The sequence below is a fragment of the Lissotriton helveticus genome, chromosome 2_1, assembly GCF_964261635.1.
Source record: "Lissotriton helveticus chromosome 2_1, aLisHel1.1, whole genome shotgun sequence".
Classification (NCBI taxonomy): Eukaryota; Metazoa; Chordata; class Amphibia; order Caudata; family Salamandridae; genus Lissotriton; species Lissotriton helveticus.
Window position 1 is genome coordinate 791,320,234 of NC_136059.1, and position 20,183 is coordinate 791,340,416.

Sequence of the window (20,183 nt, forward strand, 5' to 3'; positions counted from 1 at the left end):
AGGGGCAAAAAGTAGATCCACATCCTTTGCTGTGCACCACGCCACAAATTTGTTCCACCGACAGTCGTTAACCGATTTAATGGAGGGGCGCCTGGCTGCCAAGATTACATCGCAGACTTCGGGAGGCAGGTCGAATGACATCAACTGTCGCCGCTCAAACTCCACGCAAGGAGGTGGAGGCTGGACAGGTTCAGGTGGAGGACCGTACCCTGCTGCTGCGACAGAAGATCCTCCCGAAGAGGCAGACGGGTCAGAGGATCAATGGCCGTGTTGAGCAGCTCGGGATACCAGACTCTTCGTGCCTAATCCGGAGCCACCAGGATGACTTGGGCCCGGTCGCGCCTAATCTTCTTCAGCACTCTGGGCAGAAGTGGTATAGGCGGAAAGGCGTACAACAGACCGCAGCTCCACTCGCGATAAAAAGCGTAACAGAGTGAGTGCCGCCTTACAAATTCCAACATGCAGAATTGCTGACATTGCGCGTTCTCTTCGGTGGTGAATAGATCTAACCAAGGCTCTCCCCACTGTTGAAAGAGACCTTGCACCACCTCCGAGCGAAGACGTCATTCGTGGGCCATCATGCACCTGCGGCTGAGTTAGTCGGCCCTGGCATTCAGGAAACCCGCCAGGTGTTGAACCACCAGGGATGTGCCCTGATGTTCCAGCCATGTCCAGAGGCAGAGGGCCTCCTGACATAGGGTCCACGACCCCACCCAGCGGAGTTTGTTGCAGTACCACATGGCGGTGGTGTTGTCCGTGAACACCTGCACTACTCTTCCCCGGACAGTGCAAGAATGATCGCCCGGAGCTGCAGAAGGTTGATATGGAGCCCGGACCCTGACTGAGACCAGAGACCGCTAATCTCCGCCTCTCCCATGTGGCTGTCTCATCCCATAAGGGATGCATCCGTCACCACTGTGTTTTCTGGTTGGGGAAGGGAGAGGGATCTGCCATTGACCCAATCCTGGTTCGTGAGCCACCACTGCAGTTGTCGTGCAGTGCCCTCCAAGATCTGAACGCAATCGGACAGATTCCCCTGATGCTGCCTCCACTGGAACTTCAGATCCCACGGCAGAGACCGCAGATGCCACCTGCCATGATCTACCAGCAGGATGCAGAAGGTCATGAGGCCCAGCAGCCTCAGGGTCAGTCTGACCGATACCCGGGATAGAGGCTGAAATATCGGAATCATATCCCGGACTCGCAGTTCGGGAGGATAGACCCGAACCTGTGTTGTGTCCAGAACTGCTCCGATGTAGAGGAGCTTCTGAGAGGGACTCAAGTGTGACTTCGGCACACTGATGGAGCACTCCAGTGAATGCAGGAGGTTGGCCGTAGTCTGGAGGTGGGAGACGACTGCCTGGGGCGAGCCCGCCTTTAACAACCAGTTGTCAAAATAGGGGTAGACTGAAACCCCTGATCTGCGCAGATGAGCTGAGACCACCACCATCACTTTCGTGAACACCCGAGAGGCGCTGGTAAGGCCAAAGGGGAGCATGGTGACCTGAAAATGCTCGTGGCCTACCATGAATCTCAGGTAACGCCGGTGGGCCGGCAGGAGGGGGATGTGAAAATAGGCGTCCTGCAAGTCCAACGCTACCATCTAGTCTTCCGGGTCGATGGCAGACAAGACCTGAGCAAATGTCAACATCTTGAACTTCTCCTTCCGGAGGAAGCGGTTGACGTTCCTGAGATCCAGGATAGGACGCAGGCCCTTGTCCTTCTTGGGAACCAGAAAGTAGTGAGAACAACAACAACAACCTACTTCTGGGACAGGAACGCGCTCGATGGCCTCCTTGGTCAAGAGAGCCGTAACTTCCTGCTGGAGAATGGCTAGGTGATCCTCCGACATGCTCTGGTATTGCGGTGGCATGGTTGGAGGGGTAGCCTCGAAAGGAAGGGAGTAGCCCCTGCGGACGATCTGCAAAACACACCTGTCCGACGTGATGGTGCGCCAGTGGGGGACATGATGGCGAATCCTGCTGCCCACTGGTGTTTGATGGGCCTGAAATGTCGGACTAGGAAAGGTTTGGAGGCTGCTACAGAGGAGGGGATGGTGGACTGGCCCACCCGCTGGCCCCCGGAACCACAACGATTGTTTCCACGTCCCCAGCCGCGCAAAGGTTGGGTAACTTGCTGCGGCCTGTGGCTCAGGGCGGGACGTAGCGGGGCACCCCTTCCGTAGCCACAAAAGGGGCGAAAAGCGGACTGCGCAGGGCGGCTGGAGAGGTCCAAGGACTTGGCTGTAGCTAGTGAGTCCTTGAAACGCTCTAAAGCATTGTCCGCTTTGTCGCTGATAGGTGTAGCGTCGAAGAGCTACTGATGTAGAAATCATTCTACCCAGGGAGTCGGCAGTATCCAGTCCACAACGAATGGTAAACTTGGCCGCATCCCTCCCAGGGGCAATAGCCTGGGAGAGCACTGTCCAGGCCTTCTCCGGACACTAAGGCAGCACCTGCGCAACAGAGTCCCACAGAGAGTGGGAATAACGGCCCAATAGACATGCAGTGTTTACCAACCTCAGTCCCAAGCTGGCGGAAGAAAAAAATCTTCTTTCCAAGATGATCCAGCTTCTTGGATTCCCTTTCTGGTGGAGTGGTAGGGAATGCGCTTTTGGAAGTAGAGGCTTGGACCGCCAAGCTCTCAGGGATGGGGTGTTGGGAAAGGAAAGTGGGGTCGCCAAGAGCCAGGCGGTGGCGTCGGGCAATCATCCTATCCACGGGAGCCCCCGTGTTGGGCCTGGACCAGGTGCCCAAAAGGACGTCAGTAAGGGCTCGTTGAACAGAAGCAGAGGCTCCGAACAGCTCGCCGCCGGTTGAAGCACCTCTGTCAGGAGGTTCGTCCTGACTGCCACCGTAGGGAGTTCGAGGTTGAGAGACTCGGCTGCCCAACGCAACACCACTGCGTATGAAGCTTCCTCCTCCACGGTAGTCACTGTTGGAGGAGACAACATGCGAAGATCAGGGGAGGTGTCCAGACCACTGGCATCCCCCAGTTCCTCTCTCCAGTCCCGTTCGCTGTCTAGCTGGTCAGTCAGAGGGTTACCTGACACCTCCCAGTCCTCCTCCTCATCCTCTGGAAGCCAATCTGGCCTAAAAGGGACCCCAGGAGTGAACAGGGGCACAAAAACCCCTCCCGGCGCCAGATTCAGCGTCGGGCGATGCCGGTACGGCTCCAGGTCCACGTCAGGATGGAGGCCAGGGACGGCGCTGGTGGAGGATAAATCAGGTCAACCGGGCCGGAGCCGTCGACAGAGAAGGCCTAGGCCCCCCAACCAAGTCCACGGGGCCAGAAAGCACACCGGCAGGTTTGCGCCTCCCAAAGATGGCATGCATTGCCTCGTAGAACATACGAAGCTGGGCAGAAGTCACTCCGGGTCCCTGGAAGGGAGGGAAACGCGGAATTGAAACTTAGGGCTCTGCACGTGGAGCCCCAGGAGGGGCACCACCTGCATCCCTCATCGGGTTGGCTGACTGACAAGGAGAAGCCGAAGAGCGACGATGATCTTCGACTTCTTCTTATGTTTCGACTTCCCCGACCCTGAGTGCGAAGACTTCGATGACTTGGATGAATGGTGGTGGCTTCGCGACTGGTCCCTCGACCTCCCTCGCAACCGGAACCTCGAATGGTACGGAGCTGACTGCCGGTGCTCAAGCAGCTTTAGGGAACGCTACCCCAAAGCCTTCGGCACCATCGACTGGCAGTCGGAGCACGACTTGGGGTTGTGGTCGCGCTCCAGGCAAAAGAGGCACATGCAGTGCAGATCCGTCACCGACATCAGTCGGTTACAGGAACTGCATGCCTTGAAGCCGGGCATCCCTCGTGCACCAGGAGTCGATGGACTCAAAAAAGAAGTGGAAAAAGTCGAGAAAAAGTCAGTCAGAAAGTGACTGGAGGTACCGCTCTCTGCGGATCTGCTCTGACTGGTGCGGAAAAAGAACTGAAGTCAGCGCACGAGGGCGGCATCTAAGTCACTACCCCAATGTCATCCCGGTTAAACAACGCCAACGACGAACACGGAGCCGACCAACGCCACCTTCCGACACACAGAGGTACTGCCAACGAAAATATTTCCGGATCCAGTCTTACGCCTGGGGGTAATTCTAAGGTAAGGAATCTATAACTAATGTGTTTCTTTCAGATTGCTTCATTTTCTACATGAAATATATAAAGTACGAATTAGGTCAGAAAAAAACACAAGCAGCAACATTTTATGTGCTCCCACCATTAGGAGAACAGACAGGGAAAAAGTGGCCATGACTTCAATAAAGGTTTCTAAAAGGCAAAACTAGGATTACAAATAAGCAACTTCCCCTTCCGCATCGTAGACTCTTCAGTGATAGCCATGCATGTAAAATAGCATAGCGTGCTCATACCCAAGAGAAAAGGCAGTCGCTATGCTCAAATGGTATGTGGGAGAAACTCTTCCAAAAATATTTTTGAGAACTGCTTGACCAAAGATTTGTGTCTATTCTAGTCTAGATAGTAACATATAGCAAAAGGGTGGATAGAATTAAGGGGGGGGGGGTGTGCGTGTGTGTGCGTGTGCGTGTGTGCGTGTGTCCTATAGAAATGGTAAAAAATGGCAAGATGCCATTTACTTTTCTTTTTAAACAATAGACTTCAATGCAATTCTTATTAGCAAAGAAAAACTGACTACAGGAAGCCTTCCACAAACCTGTTAAAATGGAAAGAGAATATGAGCCATTGTAAACCAATAGGCTGCATTCAAAGAGTAAGCATAAAACTGGCAACTGTGGCTTTAATAACCCCACATCATCCTCACAGGTGAGTCAGGTCAGGTCATTTTTACAGAAAACGAAAGAATCCTGCATAGAGAACATGTTGAGAGCTGTAATTGCGTCAGTCCAGGGAGGTTGGTGGGTCGCTTACGACTTTAATGAGAATTTCCCTGGAAGAGAACTTGGATTATAGGTAATCAATATATCGTTCTCTCATTCTCTTCCAGGGGATCCTGATTAATAGCATTGAATAGAATTGAGAGACCATCCCACAACAAGCGGACTTAGAAGCAGAAAACAGCACCAACATTTAACCAAAAACACTCCTCAACAAAGCCTGTCCTACTGAAGTGTCTGCCCTAGCATCTGAATCCAGGCAGTAATGTCTAGTAAAGTTATTGGCAGGTTTCCAGGTAGCGCCTTTACAGATTTCATCAATTGGCACATTTCTCAACAGAGCTGCAGTAGCAGTCTTTCCACTAGTAGAGGGTGAAAACACAGATGCCCATGCACACTCTAAATAAGTGAAAAATGGAGTTGAAAATGGCTTAATGGAAATGTGGAGACAAAGGCATGCCAAATACAATTGTGATTCAAGTTTTGAGACAGGATAGATGAACGTTGTCGTAGAGTGTCTCTTTAATGTTCAGACACAAGAAGGACCAGCCGACACGTGCTTCGTCGTATGTGGCACAATCCGCCTACGACTCTTCAGGGCTGTATACAATTAGGAAATGACCGAAGGTCGCTTAGTCTGTGATAATTCCAACCCGACTGGGCTCAGGACCGGATAAACACGAATGGCGATGAGGTAACGTTTCCCGCACGGAATTCTTCAGTGCGTAAGTGAACAAGTAAAATGGCGGTAACCCTCGAGTTTGGGGTTTCAATAGAAAATTCACGGATAAGTACTAATAATGCTCTACCAGATCCCCTCGGTCTTCTGGGCGTGGAAGGGATGAAGCACGAGGTAACGTGCAGAAAGACGGGTGCGTCAGTCAAGTGTTAAGTTCCGAGTGAAGAGGTAGTAGAGGGTGCTCGAGGTCTAGCAGGCAATTACTTTTTAGCTAGCTGGTAAGAAAGTATTATACATGAAACAATCCATCTTGAAATCGACTGTTTATATGAGGCTAAACCTGTTTGCACTGGACTATAGCTAACAAAGAGGTGATCCAGTTTCCTGATACTCTTGGTCTTGTCTAAGGAGAATGTTAACACTCTCTTAACATCCAGTGAATGTAGTGACCTTTCAGCTGGATTTGAGGGGTTAGGGAAAAAAGTAGGCAGAGAGACTGCCTGTTTGATGTGAAACTCCAAGACTACCTTTCGGAGGAAACTGTGATGATTCCTCAAAATGACTCTATTGGAGTGAAAGACAGTATATGGTAACTTTTAACAGAGAGCTTGAATTTTCGTTATCCTACGGATGGAAGCGATTGCCACCAAAAAGCCATTTTCCAGGTGAGATGTTGCAAAGAGGCTTTATGTATTGCCTCAAATGGAGGCCCCATCAATTTGGAAAGGATAATCTTGAGTTTCCATGGCGGAGAGGGATTCCTGACTGGGGGAAACACCTTTTTAAGCCCTTCAAGAAAGTCTTTTACCACTGGGAGTATGAATAACGATGTCTGTGAGGGAGATTTCTGTAAGCTGTAATGGCTGCCAGGTGTACTCTGATGGAAGATAATTGTAGCCTGATTTAGCCAAGTGAAAGAGATGGGATGTGTACATCCTAGTGACATGAAATTGGTTGTGATCATTTTGTGTACACCACAAATAAAACCTCTTCCATTTAAAGGCATGTGAACATCTAGTGGAGGGTCTCCTAGCAATACACTCTTTGGAAAACCATAAATGTCCATATTCAAGGAATTCAGGAGCCATGCTGTCAAGTTCAGGGATGAGAGATTGGTATGTAGTATCTGTCCTCTGAACTTGAACAGAAGATTCTGTTGGAAGGGAAGCCTTTTGTGGGGCCTCTACGAAAAATATAAAAGGTCTGTGAACCAACACTGGGGAGGCCACTTTGGGGCTATGAGTATCATCCTGGTGTGAGATCGGTATAACTTGAGAATCACTGTTGGAATGAGAGGAGTTGGTGGAAATGCATAGAGAAATATCCCTGACTAACTTATCAAACAGGAATTCCCATGTGTCCTTGTCTGGGAGTATTTGGATGAGTAGTTGTAGCATTTTCTGTTGTGACATCTGCCAAATGTCGATGTGAGGATATCCCCATTCCCGGAAGATTTCTTGCAAGACGTCGTTGTTAAGAACCAAGGGAGTAGCCAGGAGATTAATGTACCCCCCCCCCCACTTTGAAATGAAAGCTCTGGTGGCAAAAAGTAAACAAAGCATGTGAGCTGACCCCTTCCTAGAAGAGGCCCCCTGCCTCTTCCATCCATACATCTATCCATTCATCCTTTCACCCTTCCATCCACCCACTGGTATCCATAATTTCACCTTTACATTCTTATATCCATCCATTTTTTTCATGCATCAGTCAATCTTTCCATATTCCATGAATCCATCCACTCAGCCATCCACCGACAGATCCATCCACTCTGACATCTATTTACTCTGCCATCCATCCATTCACTCTGCCATTCATCCATCTATCCATTCACCCTGCTATCCATCTACATCCTTCCATTCACTCTGCCATCCATCCACAGTGCATCCTTCCACTCATCCGTCCACTCTGCAATCCATTTGCTCATCCTTTCACCCACTCATCCATCCATCTCTTTATTCTACCATCCTTTCACCTGTCCATCCATCTATCCATTGATTCACTGATCCATCCACCGGGCCATCCTGCCACCTGTCTATCTACCTATTCATTCACTTATTATTTCATCCATTCATCCATTGACCCACACAATAATCAGCCTACTCATTCCTAGCTTCTTCCCTTCTTTCTATTCAATATTCAGTCCTTCTTTCCCTTTTATAGTTACCATTTTTTGTTTTTCGTTGCTCCGGCATGCTCTTCTATTGATGCTGAATTCCTCCATCGTGTTAATTATGAGATTTTGTCTGCTGAGGTGCAAACAGAAGAAGCTCATAAAGTGCTCCAACCCTGCTGTAGCTGCCAAAGCAGGGGGTTCACACCGCCCCTGTTGAGAACTCATTCGTGATAGTCTTGGAAATTGTGACTGAGATTGTCTGCCTGCGGGTTTTGAGTTGAGTTATTGTGAGATTCCTGGCTAGTTGCCATTTCCGGATGATCTGGGCCTCTTGGGAGAGAGGAAAAAAGTGAGTTCCTCCCTGCTTGTTCAGGTAATAAACAACTGTCGCTTTGTCGGTTTGGACAAGGATGCAGTTGGTCATGAGTGCTGGAATGAAAAAGTTCAGAACCAGGTGAACCGCTCTGTTGCAGCATGTTGATGTGATACGTTTGTTCTGTTTGATCACACACCCTGAGTATGCAGGGAACCCAAGTGAACTCCCCATTCCTAGAAGGAGACGTCTGTAATCCGTGATTGACTGTGTGGTTCCTGGTGAAATGGTACCCCCCCCATGAGATTGTTCCACTGAGACCTACAATGAGATTGTTCCACTAAGACCACCTTTGGAAAAATGGCTGTGCAGCTTGTGATAATGAGAGTTTGTCTTCCCAGCGGTTGGAAAGCTGGTACCTCTGATCCTCCCAACACTGCTGTAGGAGCCTCATGTGCAACCTTGTGTCTGGTACTATGAAGATGTAAGAAGAAATTGACCCCAGAAGGGGCTCTATCCGGCTTGCAGTAAGATGATGAGACTGCAGAAGAGTGCAATTGTTCAGAATTAAGGATGATAGTCTCTCCTCTGAAGGATACACTCTTGCAGATTGTGTATCCAGTGTGGCCCCTACGTCTTGTTGTTTTTGGACTGGGTCAACTGTTGATTTTTGGAAGTTGATCTGAAGACCCAGGTTAGTGAGAGTCTCTACACAAATACAAAAATGCTCCTTTCTTTGGAATGGAGGAGCGTTTTATCAGCCAGTCCTCGAAGCAAGGATACACAAAGACTTTGAGAATGTTTGTAGGGCTGATTTGAGGCCGAATGGGAATACTTTGTACTGCCAGTGCGAGATCCCACTTTGAAACTAAATAATTTTCTATGCTTTGTGGAGATCGGGATATGAAAATGTGCATCTTGAAGGTTGGCTGCACACGTCCAATCCCCTTGCTGTAACAGTGGGTAGATTTGGTGCAGAGCCAGCATTCTGAATTTTTCTCTGCATATGTACTTGTTCAGTACTCCAAGTTCCAGGCTGGGTCTGATCTCTTGCTTTGGTCCTTTCATTTTTACTAGAAAGTAACAGTAATAGATTCCCCGATTCCTTTTGATGACACAGGGCCTCCTTTATTGCCTCTTTTTCCATTATGGTGTTGATTTTTGACTGCAAGTACTGGGATGTTTTTGCCGGAGGGACCATCGGAGGAGGGAACTTAAAGGAGAGAGAGTAGCCATTCTGCACAAGACCCATCTGTCTTTTGTAATGGATTGCCACTCTTCCCAGTTATTGACAATACCTCCACCCTCCAGAGCGGGGAACAGTGAAGGAGAGAAGTAACACTTCATTGCTTTGCAGCATATTTTCCTGGTGCTGAAGGCTGCTGTTGTTGCTGGGTGCCTAGTTCTCCAGATGGCAAACAAGGGTGGAAATTGGATCTTGTTTGGTGCTGGTGCTACTGCCAGTGAGGGGTTTGAACCCTCTGCTGGAAGAACCTCCTATTGTAGGGCATGTAACACTTACGGAACTCTTTCTTCTTCTTAAGGAATACATCATTAAATGTCCAGCTCAGTCTTCTTCCTGGACATCTCTTAACCCGCATCATAACTGAAGAGGGTCTTAGCAGAGAATGAAAGGTTCTTTTTGGGGAGTTGAGTCACAGGCGTTAACCCTATGAGGTGTAGTCAGGAAGACATTCTTGCACATATACCATGTGGATATCCATGTGTTGCCAGATTTGATGCATCTGCAGCTGTGCTGATGATCTGATTGGAGACCAGGCCACTTTCATTAAGAAAGAATACACAGACTACATAGAAGGGGGTCTCAGGGCTTGTTTACCGACTCATACTAGACACATGCCCCTACCTAACTGATTCAACACAAAGAGGTATCTAGGAGTCTAAAAAGTGAGATCAGATCACACACAGCTGTTGACGTGACAACTAAAGAAGGGTGGTAGCTATGTTAACTAATGACACCACGTGATGAAAGAACACCTCATTCACGTGAAGTACACACTTAGGGTGAGAATATTCCCATCAGTTGTCTAACTGTACCGCCCTATTTACATCATTTGGGTTCTCCTTACCCAGGAGTCAGTGCATTCACAGTCATGTGGGATGAAAAAGGTGACTGTGAGAGTAAGAAGACCCACCGTTTTAATCTAGTGAGCGGAAGCAGTATAACAAGACAACGGAAAAAAGCAGTGCAAGGAAGTGTTTAAGTGAGAATATAAAATTAAGTGAGACTGAGTAGAAGAAAACTCAGTCTCACTTAATTTTATATTCTCACTTAAACACTTCCTTGCACTGCTTTTTTCCGTTGTCATTCATCGGTTTGCTTTCTTTGTCCAGTGGGATTGAGGATGAAGAAGATACCACAGATTTGGACTTTCGTGCAGCTACCACAATGACCGAATCCGGAGGCGGGTCAGCCCTGAAAAATAGGGAGTCTTGATCAAGAGCTTTATCCTTTTTCAGGATCCGCGACAGTGTGGATCTCAAGGCTGCTGCATTGCTGGTTCTGGAAGACCAGGCACAAGAGGAAAGAACGGTCTTGGCGCTGTCCTGTGATGTTGGGCTTCGTAAATCACAGAGGATGTTGTAGTTTGCACTGGGATGTCTAAGTTCAGTCTGAATGTCAGTAGGTAATCCACCAGTGATAATCGTGCTGGTGGAGTGTCCGAGAGAGTAGAAGGATAGTCTCTCACTGATAACCTAGAAAATGTAAATCAAGATGGTGGTCAGAGTCTGGAGGAAGCCGTGCAAGATCTAGAGCGATAAAGCACAGGACTTCTAGACCTTGGATGTGGTGGTGATGAACTCCTAGGTGGTGTGGCACTCGTAGCCGTAGGAGGAACCAAGACAGCACTTGGTGAGAAACGTGGTGGAGGTGTTTTCTTGGGAGATGGTGAATGAGGCCTGGAAGGTTAAAATGCCAAAGAAGACTTAGAATCGGATTTTACAAGCACTGGTCCTTTCTTTAAGCTTTCCAGCCACATTGGTGAGATGGTAGCCATAGACTGTGATCTGCACCTAAAAGGTGTTCAAAGTCTTGATAGCGCCTAGTCCTCTGCAACAATTTGGACCTCTGGGGATGATATTTTAGGTCCTTTTTGCAAGTTTTTTGTGTGAGTCGACGTTGACAGCGGTTTTTCTTTCAACGTCGCCTGGGGTGTTTCTTTAGGCCTCAACGTTGACTGAGGTTTCGACGTTGATGACTGTTTTGTGAGAGGCACAGATTGCCTAGACGGTGTACAGTGTCTCGATGTCATATGGGTTTCCGACATCGATGGATAGATTCTCGTTGCCGACGTTGACCTTGACGGCGAAGGATATCTTGGAGCCGAGGAGTAGCTCGACATTGGCAGGCGAAGCCCTCTTGTGTTCTGACATTGAGCGATGAGCCGACCCCACCTTCGATGGTGTCCTCGACAGAGAACAAACAGCTAATCTTCTCAATGTCCTACATCTCAACTTCGACCAGGACGAGCATTTTTGTCATTTTTCTTGAGAGCTTCCTCTCTGTCGTTGTTTTTGCACGAAAGGAGGGCTCTTTAGAAGAAGATAGATATTTTCCAAGGCCTCTGATGGACCATCCTCTCTCCCGGAGTCCATGGAGTCTTATCTTCTCTCTGTCCTTCAAGGTATGCCTTGATAGCTTCTGGCAGTGAGGGCAGGAGTCAGGATGGTGGAACTCCGGTGGGCATACAATGCAGACTGCATGAAGGTCAGTCTGGGTCGTCTTCTTCCCGCAGGAAGGACACTTCACGAAGAGTGAAGGCATTTGTGACATAATACAAAATGCTTTCTGTCAGAACTAAGGCTGTCGGTATAAATAGCAGATAATGGCAACTATCAAGTGTAAATGGTTAGAAACTGTTCTGAAAAGATTTTTCTGTCTATATTAGTCAAAAAAGAAAACTTAGTGCTCCAGGATCCTAACTGGAGGAGCCAGAAAAATTAACTGACTAACTGTCACATGTAGGGTATGATGGGAAACAGGGGGTACAGTGAGGTTCTTAAAGGCACAGTGCCAGTTTTATGCTTACACTTTAAATGCAGCCTATTGGTTAACAATTCCTCATATTCCCTTTCCTAATAAATAGAGGTATGTGGAAGGCTTCCAATGGGTAGTTTTTCTTTGCTAACATGAATTGCATTGATTTCTATTGTTGTAAAATAAATATAAAGTGTTATATATATATATATCCTGGGACTGGTTTAGGGGTATGGCCCCTCATCACCCAGACTAGCTTGAATCCAATGGCATAGTGATTACAAGACCAATGTCTGGGCTTACCCTTCTCACTTGGGGTGACTAAAGTAACACAAAAAGATGATGGATGGAATTTTCTTTTATATACATATATATATATATCATTCAACAAATGCCCAGGGAGCTCAGGGAAGCACACGACAGTTCGCCCGCCATCCGGCTTTCACAATCAGCTTGCCCAGTAACTTCTGCCAACAGTCTCTTTGCCGGACGCGTTTCGCGGCTCTATGCCGCTTTTTCAAAGGCATTTGCATACAGATGACGCAACGGACGCTTTCTTCATTTATGCAAGGCATGTTTTAATTGGATAATTGCCCCTCGTGATATTCGCTAAGTGCGTGTTTGTTTGCTGCCTGACGGGACATGTAGTCCTTAAAGCGAAAAAGTTCAGTGCCCTAAGTGGGTTCCAAGCGTCATACTGTAAATTAAAAGCTTTAAATATCCTTAGTAGGTGCAGATGTAATGGGGCAACTATCAAGTGTAAATGGTTAGAAACTGTTCTGAAAAGATTTTTCTGTCTATCTTAGTCAAAAAAGAAAACTTAGTGCTCCAGGATCCTAACTGGAGGAGCCAGAAAAATTAACTGACTAACTGTCACATGTAGGGTATGATGGGAAACAGGGGGTACAGTGAGGTTCTTAAAGGCACAGTGCCAGTTTTATGCTTACACTTTAAATGCAGCCTATTGGTTAACAATCCTCATATTCCCTTTCCTAATAAATAGAGGTATGTGGAAGGCTTCCAATGGGTAGTTTTTCTTTGCTAACATGAATTGCATTGATTTCTATGGTTGTAAAATAAATATAAAGTGTTATATATATATATATATATATATATATATCCCAGATGGTTCCGTTCTCCTCTCACTTTAGGCGCTACTGGCAAGTGCGTTGCTTCGCGCGGTAGAACCAAACCGCAACATATTATATCTCTGCTTGAGCCCAGGACCTCCCGCGCTCCAGCCAAAAGAAGCCGCAACTCCAGTCCAAGTTTTTTAAAGAAACTGATAGATTTATTGGTTAAATCAATACAGCATACTTCACAGCGTAAAACCAACGCGTTTCGTGAGCTCCCTACTCACTTGATCACGGTCGTGATCAAGTGAGTAGGGAATCCAATGGCATAGTGATTACAAGACCAATGTCTGGGCTTACCCTTCTCACTTGGGGTGACTAAAGTAACACAAAAAGATGATGGATGGAATTTTCTTTTATACACACATATATATATAGCAACACGCCTCGCATTTGGCAGCTCTCTCGTATTTTCTCAGCATCAAGGAAATGGCTGTGGCAGTATTGCGGGGACAAAGAGGAATGACTGCGAACTTTGGGGTGATGTTAACTGTCCCTTCCAACTCACCTGTGACAGCACGGACCTACAGTCGAGCAAGTTCCCCCTCACGCCACTGACCAGATTGTTGCCGAGACAGTGCATGCTGGGAATTGCAGTTCCCCGAACCAACTTGGAGCTGCGCAGGTGTGCCTACAGCATCAGGGGGAGGAGCAAGTAGTGCAGTCAAGTATTTTACGCAGTGTGAGCAGCAATTGTAAAGGACACGGCATTGGGCGCTGATGAAGGTCTGTTAGACCGAAATGCATTCGTCGCTGCTGGCGTCATCCTGAAATAAAGCTAGCTGTTCCTTCAGAAATCCCCTCTGGCCTCTGCCTTCTTTTGTTAGAAGTTTGTTTCATAGACTGTGCGCCAGCCAGAGGCGCGATTCAGAAGGCCCTGACACGAGAAGCGACCCGACTCTGTTACTGGCGTTCCGCTGTTTCAGCACTGTTTGTAGTTGAGGGATCAACAAGAGTCGGTGTCCGCCAGGAACCTGATGCTGCAGCACGAGGAAGGAGGTATTATATTTCCATGAGCAACACGCCTCGCATTTGGCAGCTCTCTCGTATTTTCTCAGCATCAAGGAAATGGCTGTGGCAGTATTGCGGGGACAAAGAGGAATGACTGCGAACTTTGGGGTGATGTTAACTGTCCCTTCCAACTCACCTGTGACAGCACGGACCTACAGTCGAGCAAGTTCCCCCTCACGCCACTGACCAGATTGTTGCCGAGACAGTGCATGCTGGGAATTGCAGTTCCCCGAACCAACTTGGAGCTGCGCAGGTGTGCCTACAGCATCAGGGGGAGGAGCAAGTAGTGCAGTCAAGTATTTTACGCAGTGTGAGCAGCAATTGTAAAGGACACGGCATTGGGCGCTGATGAAGGTCTGTTAGACCGAAATGCATTTGTCGCTGCTGGCGTCATCCTGAAATAAAGCTAGCTGTTCCTTCAGAAATCCCCTCTGGCCTCTGCCTTCTTTTGTTAGAAGTTTGTTTCATAGACTGTGCGCCAGCCAGAGGCGCGATTCAGAAGGCCCTGACACGAGAAGCGACCCGACTCTGTTACTGGTGTTCCGCTGTTTCAGCACTGTTTGTAGTTGAGGGATCAACAAGAGTCGGTGTCCGCCAGGAACCTGATGCTGCAGCACGAGGAAGGAGGTATTATATTTCCATGAGCAACACGCCTCGCATTTGGCAGCTCTCTCGTATTTTCTCAGCATCAAGGAAATGGCTGTGGCAGTATTGCGGGGACAAAGAGGAATGACTGCGAACTTTGGGGTGATGTTAACTGTCCCTTCCAACTCACCTGTGACAGCACGGACCTACAGTCGAGCAAGTTCCCCCTCACGCCACTGACCAGATTGTTGCCGAGACAGTGCATGCTGGGAATTGCAGTTCCCCGAACCAACTTGGAGCTGCGCAGGTGTGCCTACAGCATCAGGGGGAGGAGCAAGTAGTGCAGTCAAGTATTTTACGCAGTGTGAGCAGCAATTGTAAAGGACACGGCATTGGGCGCTGATGAAGGTCTGAACAGACTGCAGCATGTGCAGAACGCGGCTGCTAGGCTTTTGACGGGTCTCCCTAGGCGTCAATCTGCCCGTCCAGCGTTGAGGGCATTGCACTGGCTCCCTGTGAGGGACAGGGTGAAATTCAAGTCACTCTGCATTGCCCACAAAGTTCTGCACGGAGTCGGTCCACCCATTCTGGATGAGATGGTCCAGCCCTACAAGGCCTCTCGTTCACTTCGCTCTGACCACCAACATCTCCTTCAGGTTGGCAGGGTGAAAAAGGCAAGAACTGGTGGCAGAAGGTTCTCAATAAATGTGGCTTCCTTGTGGAACTCATTGCCCTTACATCTGCGCTCAGAGGCTAGTCTTCTTCGCTTCCGTAAGCTTTTAAAAACTTTTTTGTTTTCCGTTTAATCCTTGCATCTTTTTAGTAGTGTTATGTTCTGGTAAGCGCTGGGATGCCTATTGGTAACCAGGCGCTATACAAAACTCAGAATAATAATAATAATAATAAGGTCTGTTAGACCGAAATGCATTTCCTTCAGAAATCCCCTCTGGCCTCTGCCTTCTTTTGTTATATATATATATATATACATATACATACATACATATATATACATACATACATATAACACTGGTCACTTTATCAGTCCTTTCATTATGTTTATTATTCAGAGAAGGCGTGCACTAATGGTCACTTTCGATTGTCCTTTGTTCATTATTACTATTTATATGCTTTGTTTGTTCCTGACGTGTTGTGTGAACAAGCTCTCGTGTAGAGCGAAACGCGTCACCTTTACTGAATAAATCGTCTTCCCTGTTATCCATTCCTGGATTGCTGATTATTTCGAGGCTATTGCTGTTTGCTGGGCGTGAGGCTTTTGAGGTCTTGACCTTTCGGTTCCGCCATCATTGAACGGGACTAGGACTGCTTCATTATCTATATATATACATACATATATATATATATATATATATATACACATACATATATATACACATACATATATATCCAAAAGAACATCTCCGCTTTACCGGGGACCACCGGTCCTGCAGGGCGGGCTCTCGCCAGGAACGGAGATCCTGGAGAAACTGCGCTTGCAACCACTCCGAAAAAAGAGAGCCCACAGTGTCTGGTGATGCAGAGGACTTTATTCGTCACATCCTGTGCAACTTGCTCATTTCCTTATGCGTTTCGACGTTACTTACGTCTTGATCACAGGTGAGCACATTATACAGACTCAATTGTCACGTGCCTGTTCAGCATACTACAGGCACCATAATGCATCGTGAAAGTTATTTAGGGACTTGCCGTTTATTCCAATCTTGTTTAATGGCATTATTTTCAGCTTGCTGTCCCAAGTCGGTGCATTTCGATTTTACATTGCTTAGTGCAAAAGTTCCACAAGATGTAAATTAATTATATATATATATATATATATATATATATATATATATATATATATATATATATATATATATATATATATATATATATATATATATATTAAAGCAACACAAAAAGATGATTAGACAGTGGTCTTGTGCTCACTATGCTATTGGATTCAAGCTAGTCAGTCTGGCTGATGAGGGCCCATACCCCTAAACCAGTCCCAGGATACTTCTTTACGGTCCAGAGAGGACCTGGCTTGGCAGTTCAGGCTGGACTGTTCCCAGGGAGGAGCAGGGTCAAGACGGATTTGCATGTGCCTGGGTCCAAACTGGAAAGGCAAGGTGAGCAAAAAAAAGATTGATCTAGGCTCAGATCTCTGTACTGGGGGTGAATATTTTACAATGTTCAGCAATCCATCCATTATCTTTTTGTGTTGCTTTATTTTCTAAGAGTCACAAGTTGTGAGGCTTCATTACAAAATATGTTGAGATCCTACTCTTGCACAAATGAGAATTTTCTCCCAAATCGGGTTTCTGAGTAGTGCCATAATTACTACACATAAGGTGTTGCTTTATTTCCTAAGAGTCACAAGTTTTGAGGCTTCATTACAGAATATGTTGAGATCCTACTCTTGCACAAATGAGAATTTGCTCCCAAATAGTGTTTCTGAGTAGTGCCGTAATTACTACACATAAGGTTTTTCCCCGACAGGAATTCTGGAGCAATTTGTGGGAGGGAACAATACCATGGAAATCCTTCTCACCTCCAAATGGGGGAACAAATGGTACTGCAGTATTATCCCCCATTGTGAGCTATGAAACTCAGTAAGGTGCAGTTATATAGCAGCCGGTAAACGGCACCTCGTAGTTTTGGTAATTCCAGGCGTCGTACTACTGCACTGTTTACAGCAGGGTGCAGTAAATCTTAACCAAAATAGAGATTTGGAATCTTGATGTGTCAGAGCAGTATGGTGCGGCAGGATAAAGTCATCAAGGGCATCTTACAGTTGAGTGGGCTGCCTATGGAGGAAACTGAGGTAAGGGCTGTGGCGTAGTTTCAATTCCTCTGAGGAGCACTATTAATGTAGCTTAAACATACTGTGACCAAGCCATCAACCATTAATGTTCTACTCTCAGGCCTGGGGAAAGAGCGTATACCTAAGTGTTGTGTGACACTGTAATCAGATTAAACATGAAGGTATACTCAGCTCATCCATACATTGACATCAAAGGGTGCCCCATGAAAATGACAACAGTTACAAATGCCCCAACAATAACCACGGGGGATTGATTAGCAAGCATAATGAAGAGAAAAGAAAAAAATCATACTTTCTGCTTTCCTGCTGTTAAATAATTTATGCTCCAGCTCTTCCAGTGTGCTATACTCAGTCCTGAAATCACTTTTCTTGCTGTACAGATGGCCATTTTTGTCTTTTTCAAGGTTGGAAATTCTGAGAAGAAAAATATGGTATGATTATTTGAACCTAATAGTGGCATCTAACCTAGAAAACAGAAGTTCTTGAAGGCAGTCGCACACAATTGACAAGTACCATATGAGCATTCTCACAAAGTCAAGGTAGATGAAACATCAAAGATCCCCTTAACAAAATGCTTCCTTGTAAATATTCCCACTATGTGAACCATTCTAACAGTAAGGACACACCAGTGCCAGCACCTAGACACATTCAAATACTGCTGCAAACTGCTTCAATCTTGCTTTACAACCATCACTCGACATCTCGGAATTCTGCATTCCACACTCAGAGCATCGGAACAGTGTAAAAGGTGTAAACAAATTAACACAAAGGCTAACCAATGGAGAAATTGATCCGAAAGATGGAACAGTATGAGTAGAAGAAGAATTCTGACGAAGTAAGAACTCTTACTGCACATATTGTAGCAGCCCTTCCATTGGAATATGATGTCCTATGGCACAACAGGCAGGAAGAGAAAAGAGGGGGGAGGGATGTAACAATGTTTTATAACAAACGGTTAACAGTAGATAGGCTTGTTGCAGAGAACCTTTATGGTGCGGAAATTTTAGGGGCAGAATTTAGCTCCAACTCCTTTTGCATGGCGCTACTGGTGGTGTACCGCCCCCCCCTCCCCCCACCTCGGTCGACTCCTTGGTTTAACAAGCTACTCACGGAATTAGTCCAATGACTCCTCCTGGTGTTGGACTGCAACTACCACTGGGACCAGTCACCCAAAGAGTCACACGCCAGCCAGTTAGAGGAAGCTATGACCACAATGGAGTTACAACAGCTTGTAGACTCCCCCACCCATGACAAGGGACACACCCTAGATCTCATCTGGACCACCCAGCCACCGGCCAGCCTGACAGGCATCAGACCTTGCGGCTGGTCGGACCACTATCTGATCAGGTGCCTGGTCCCTCAAGCCAGACAGCCCGCACAGCCACCCCCGGAATGGAGAGTTGTGCAAAGGTGGAATAAAACTGTGGCAGGCAGCCTAGTGGATACTCTGTGCAGCAACCCCCCTAAGAGGCACCTGACGGGAAACCGTGATCAGGAGAGAGTCGCTCACTAGCAGGCTGAAAGAGGCTGTTGAAAAGGTGGCACCAGCTTGGAGGGAAAGAGCTAGGAACAAGGGCAAAGGGGCCCCTGGTTCACTGAGAACCTGAGGAGAAAGAAATAAACCCTACACCAACACGAGAGACAAAGGCGCATATCATACGACCCAGAGGCACTTGTAGAATACAAAGCCATGTTAGTCACATACAAAAAAGCCATCACGGCTAGGAAGGCCGAATATTCCGAGGCCAGGATCAGGGACGCCGATAATAAGCAGAAAGAAGCCTTCAGAATACTATAGGAACTTAGTCAAAAACAGGAGCAGAAATCCATTGCCAGTTCCAATCTTTCTTCCTACACAAGGTCACGGATATTTTAACTGGCATAAGCAACACATCTACCAGCCAGAACTCTCTGGCGGAGGAACCAGTGCAATGTGCCCACGGCGACTCTCTCCACCTTCCCGAGGTTAGACCGAGACTCTTTGTCCCATTTGACAAATTGTATCAAGTCAGAATCGCCAGCAGACCCCTGTCCACCAAGGGTGTTCAGAATGGCCGTTCCTGGGATAGAGAGAGAGGTCCTTGACCTGATCAATCGATCATTGGATATGGATAGGGTTCCCACTAACTTCAAGGAGGCCAGGGTCACCCGCCTGCTGAAAAAGCCTGGGGCAGATGCAGCCAGTCTTAAAACCTATATGCCCATTTCCCAGCTTCCCTACTTGGCGAAAGTAGTGGAACAGCATGTACTTTAATCCCTATCACTTTTCATGGAGGAACAACAGCTACTCCTGTTGCGGCAGACAGGCTTTAGGGTCCACCCCAGCACAGAGCAGGTGATGCTGTCGGTGCTGGATGAGCTCAGGCTCACGGCAGACAGCAGGAAGCCGTGCGCCCTAGTCCTGCTAGACCTTCCAGCGGCGTTTGATAGGGTCAATCATGACAAACTACTGTCCCGGATCTCCGAGATGGGTATCTGTGGGCTGGCACTTCAATGGATTGCTTCCTTCCTGACAGATCTGACACAAAGGATCCAACTAGCAGACCGTGTGTCCAGCATCGGTGCACTGACCTGTGGAGTTTCCAAAGGTTCAGCGCTGTCCCCCCTTCTCTTTTAGATCTATCTTCGGCCACTTGTGTCCGCTCTGGTCCGCTGGACTGCCAGGTGTT

At 47.3% G+C, this 20,183-nt stretch overlaps 1 protein-coding gene across 3 annotated transcripts in view; it reads right to left on the reverse strand.

Annotated features, from left to right (window-relative positions):
* Nucleotides 1–20,183, reverse strand: part of CCDC112 (coiled-coil domain containing 112) — a 184,218-nt gene that overhangs the window by 124,575 nt on the left and 39,460 nt on the right. For all 3 annotated transcript variants that reach the window (XM_078675520.1, XM_078675521.1, XM_078675519.1), the window contains one exon: nucleotides 17,807–17,928. In XM_078675520.1, coding sequence (XP_078531646.1) covers nucleotides 17,807–17,928 — 122 coding nt within the window. The remainder of the gene's footprint in view (nucleotides 1–17,806; nucleotides 17,929–20,183) is intronic.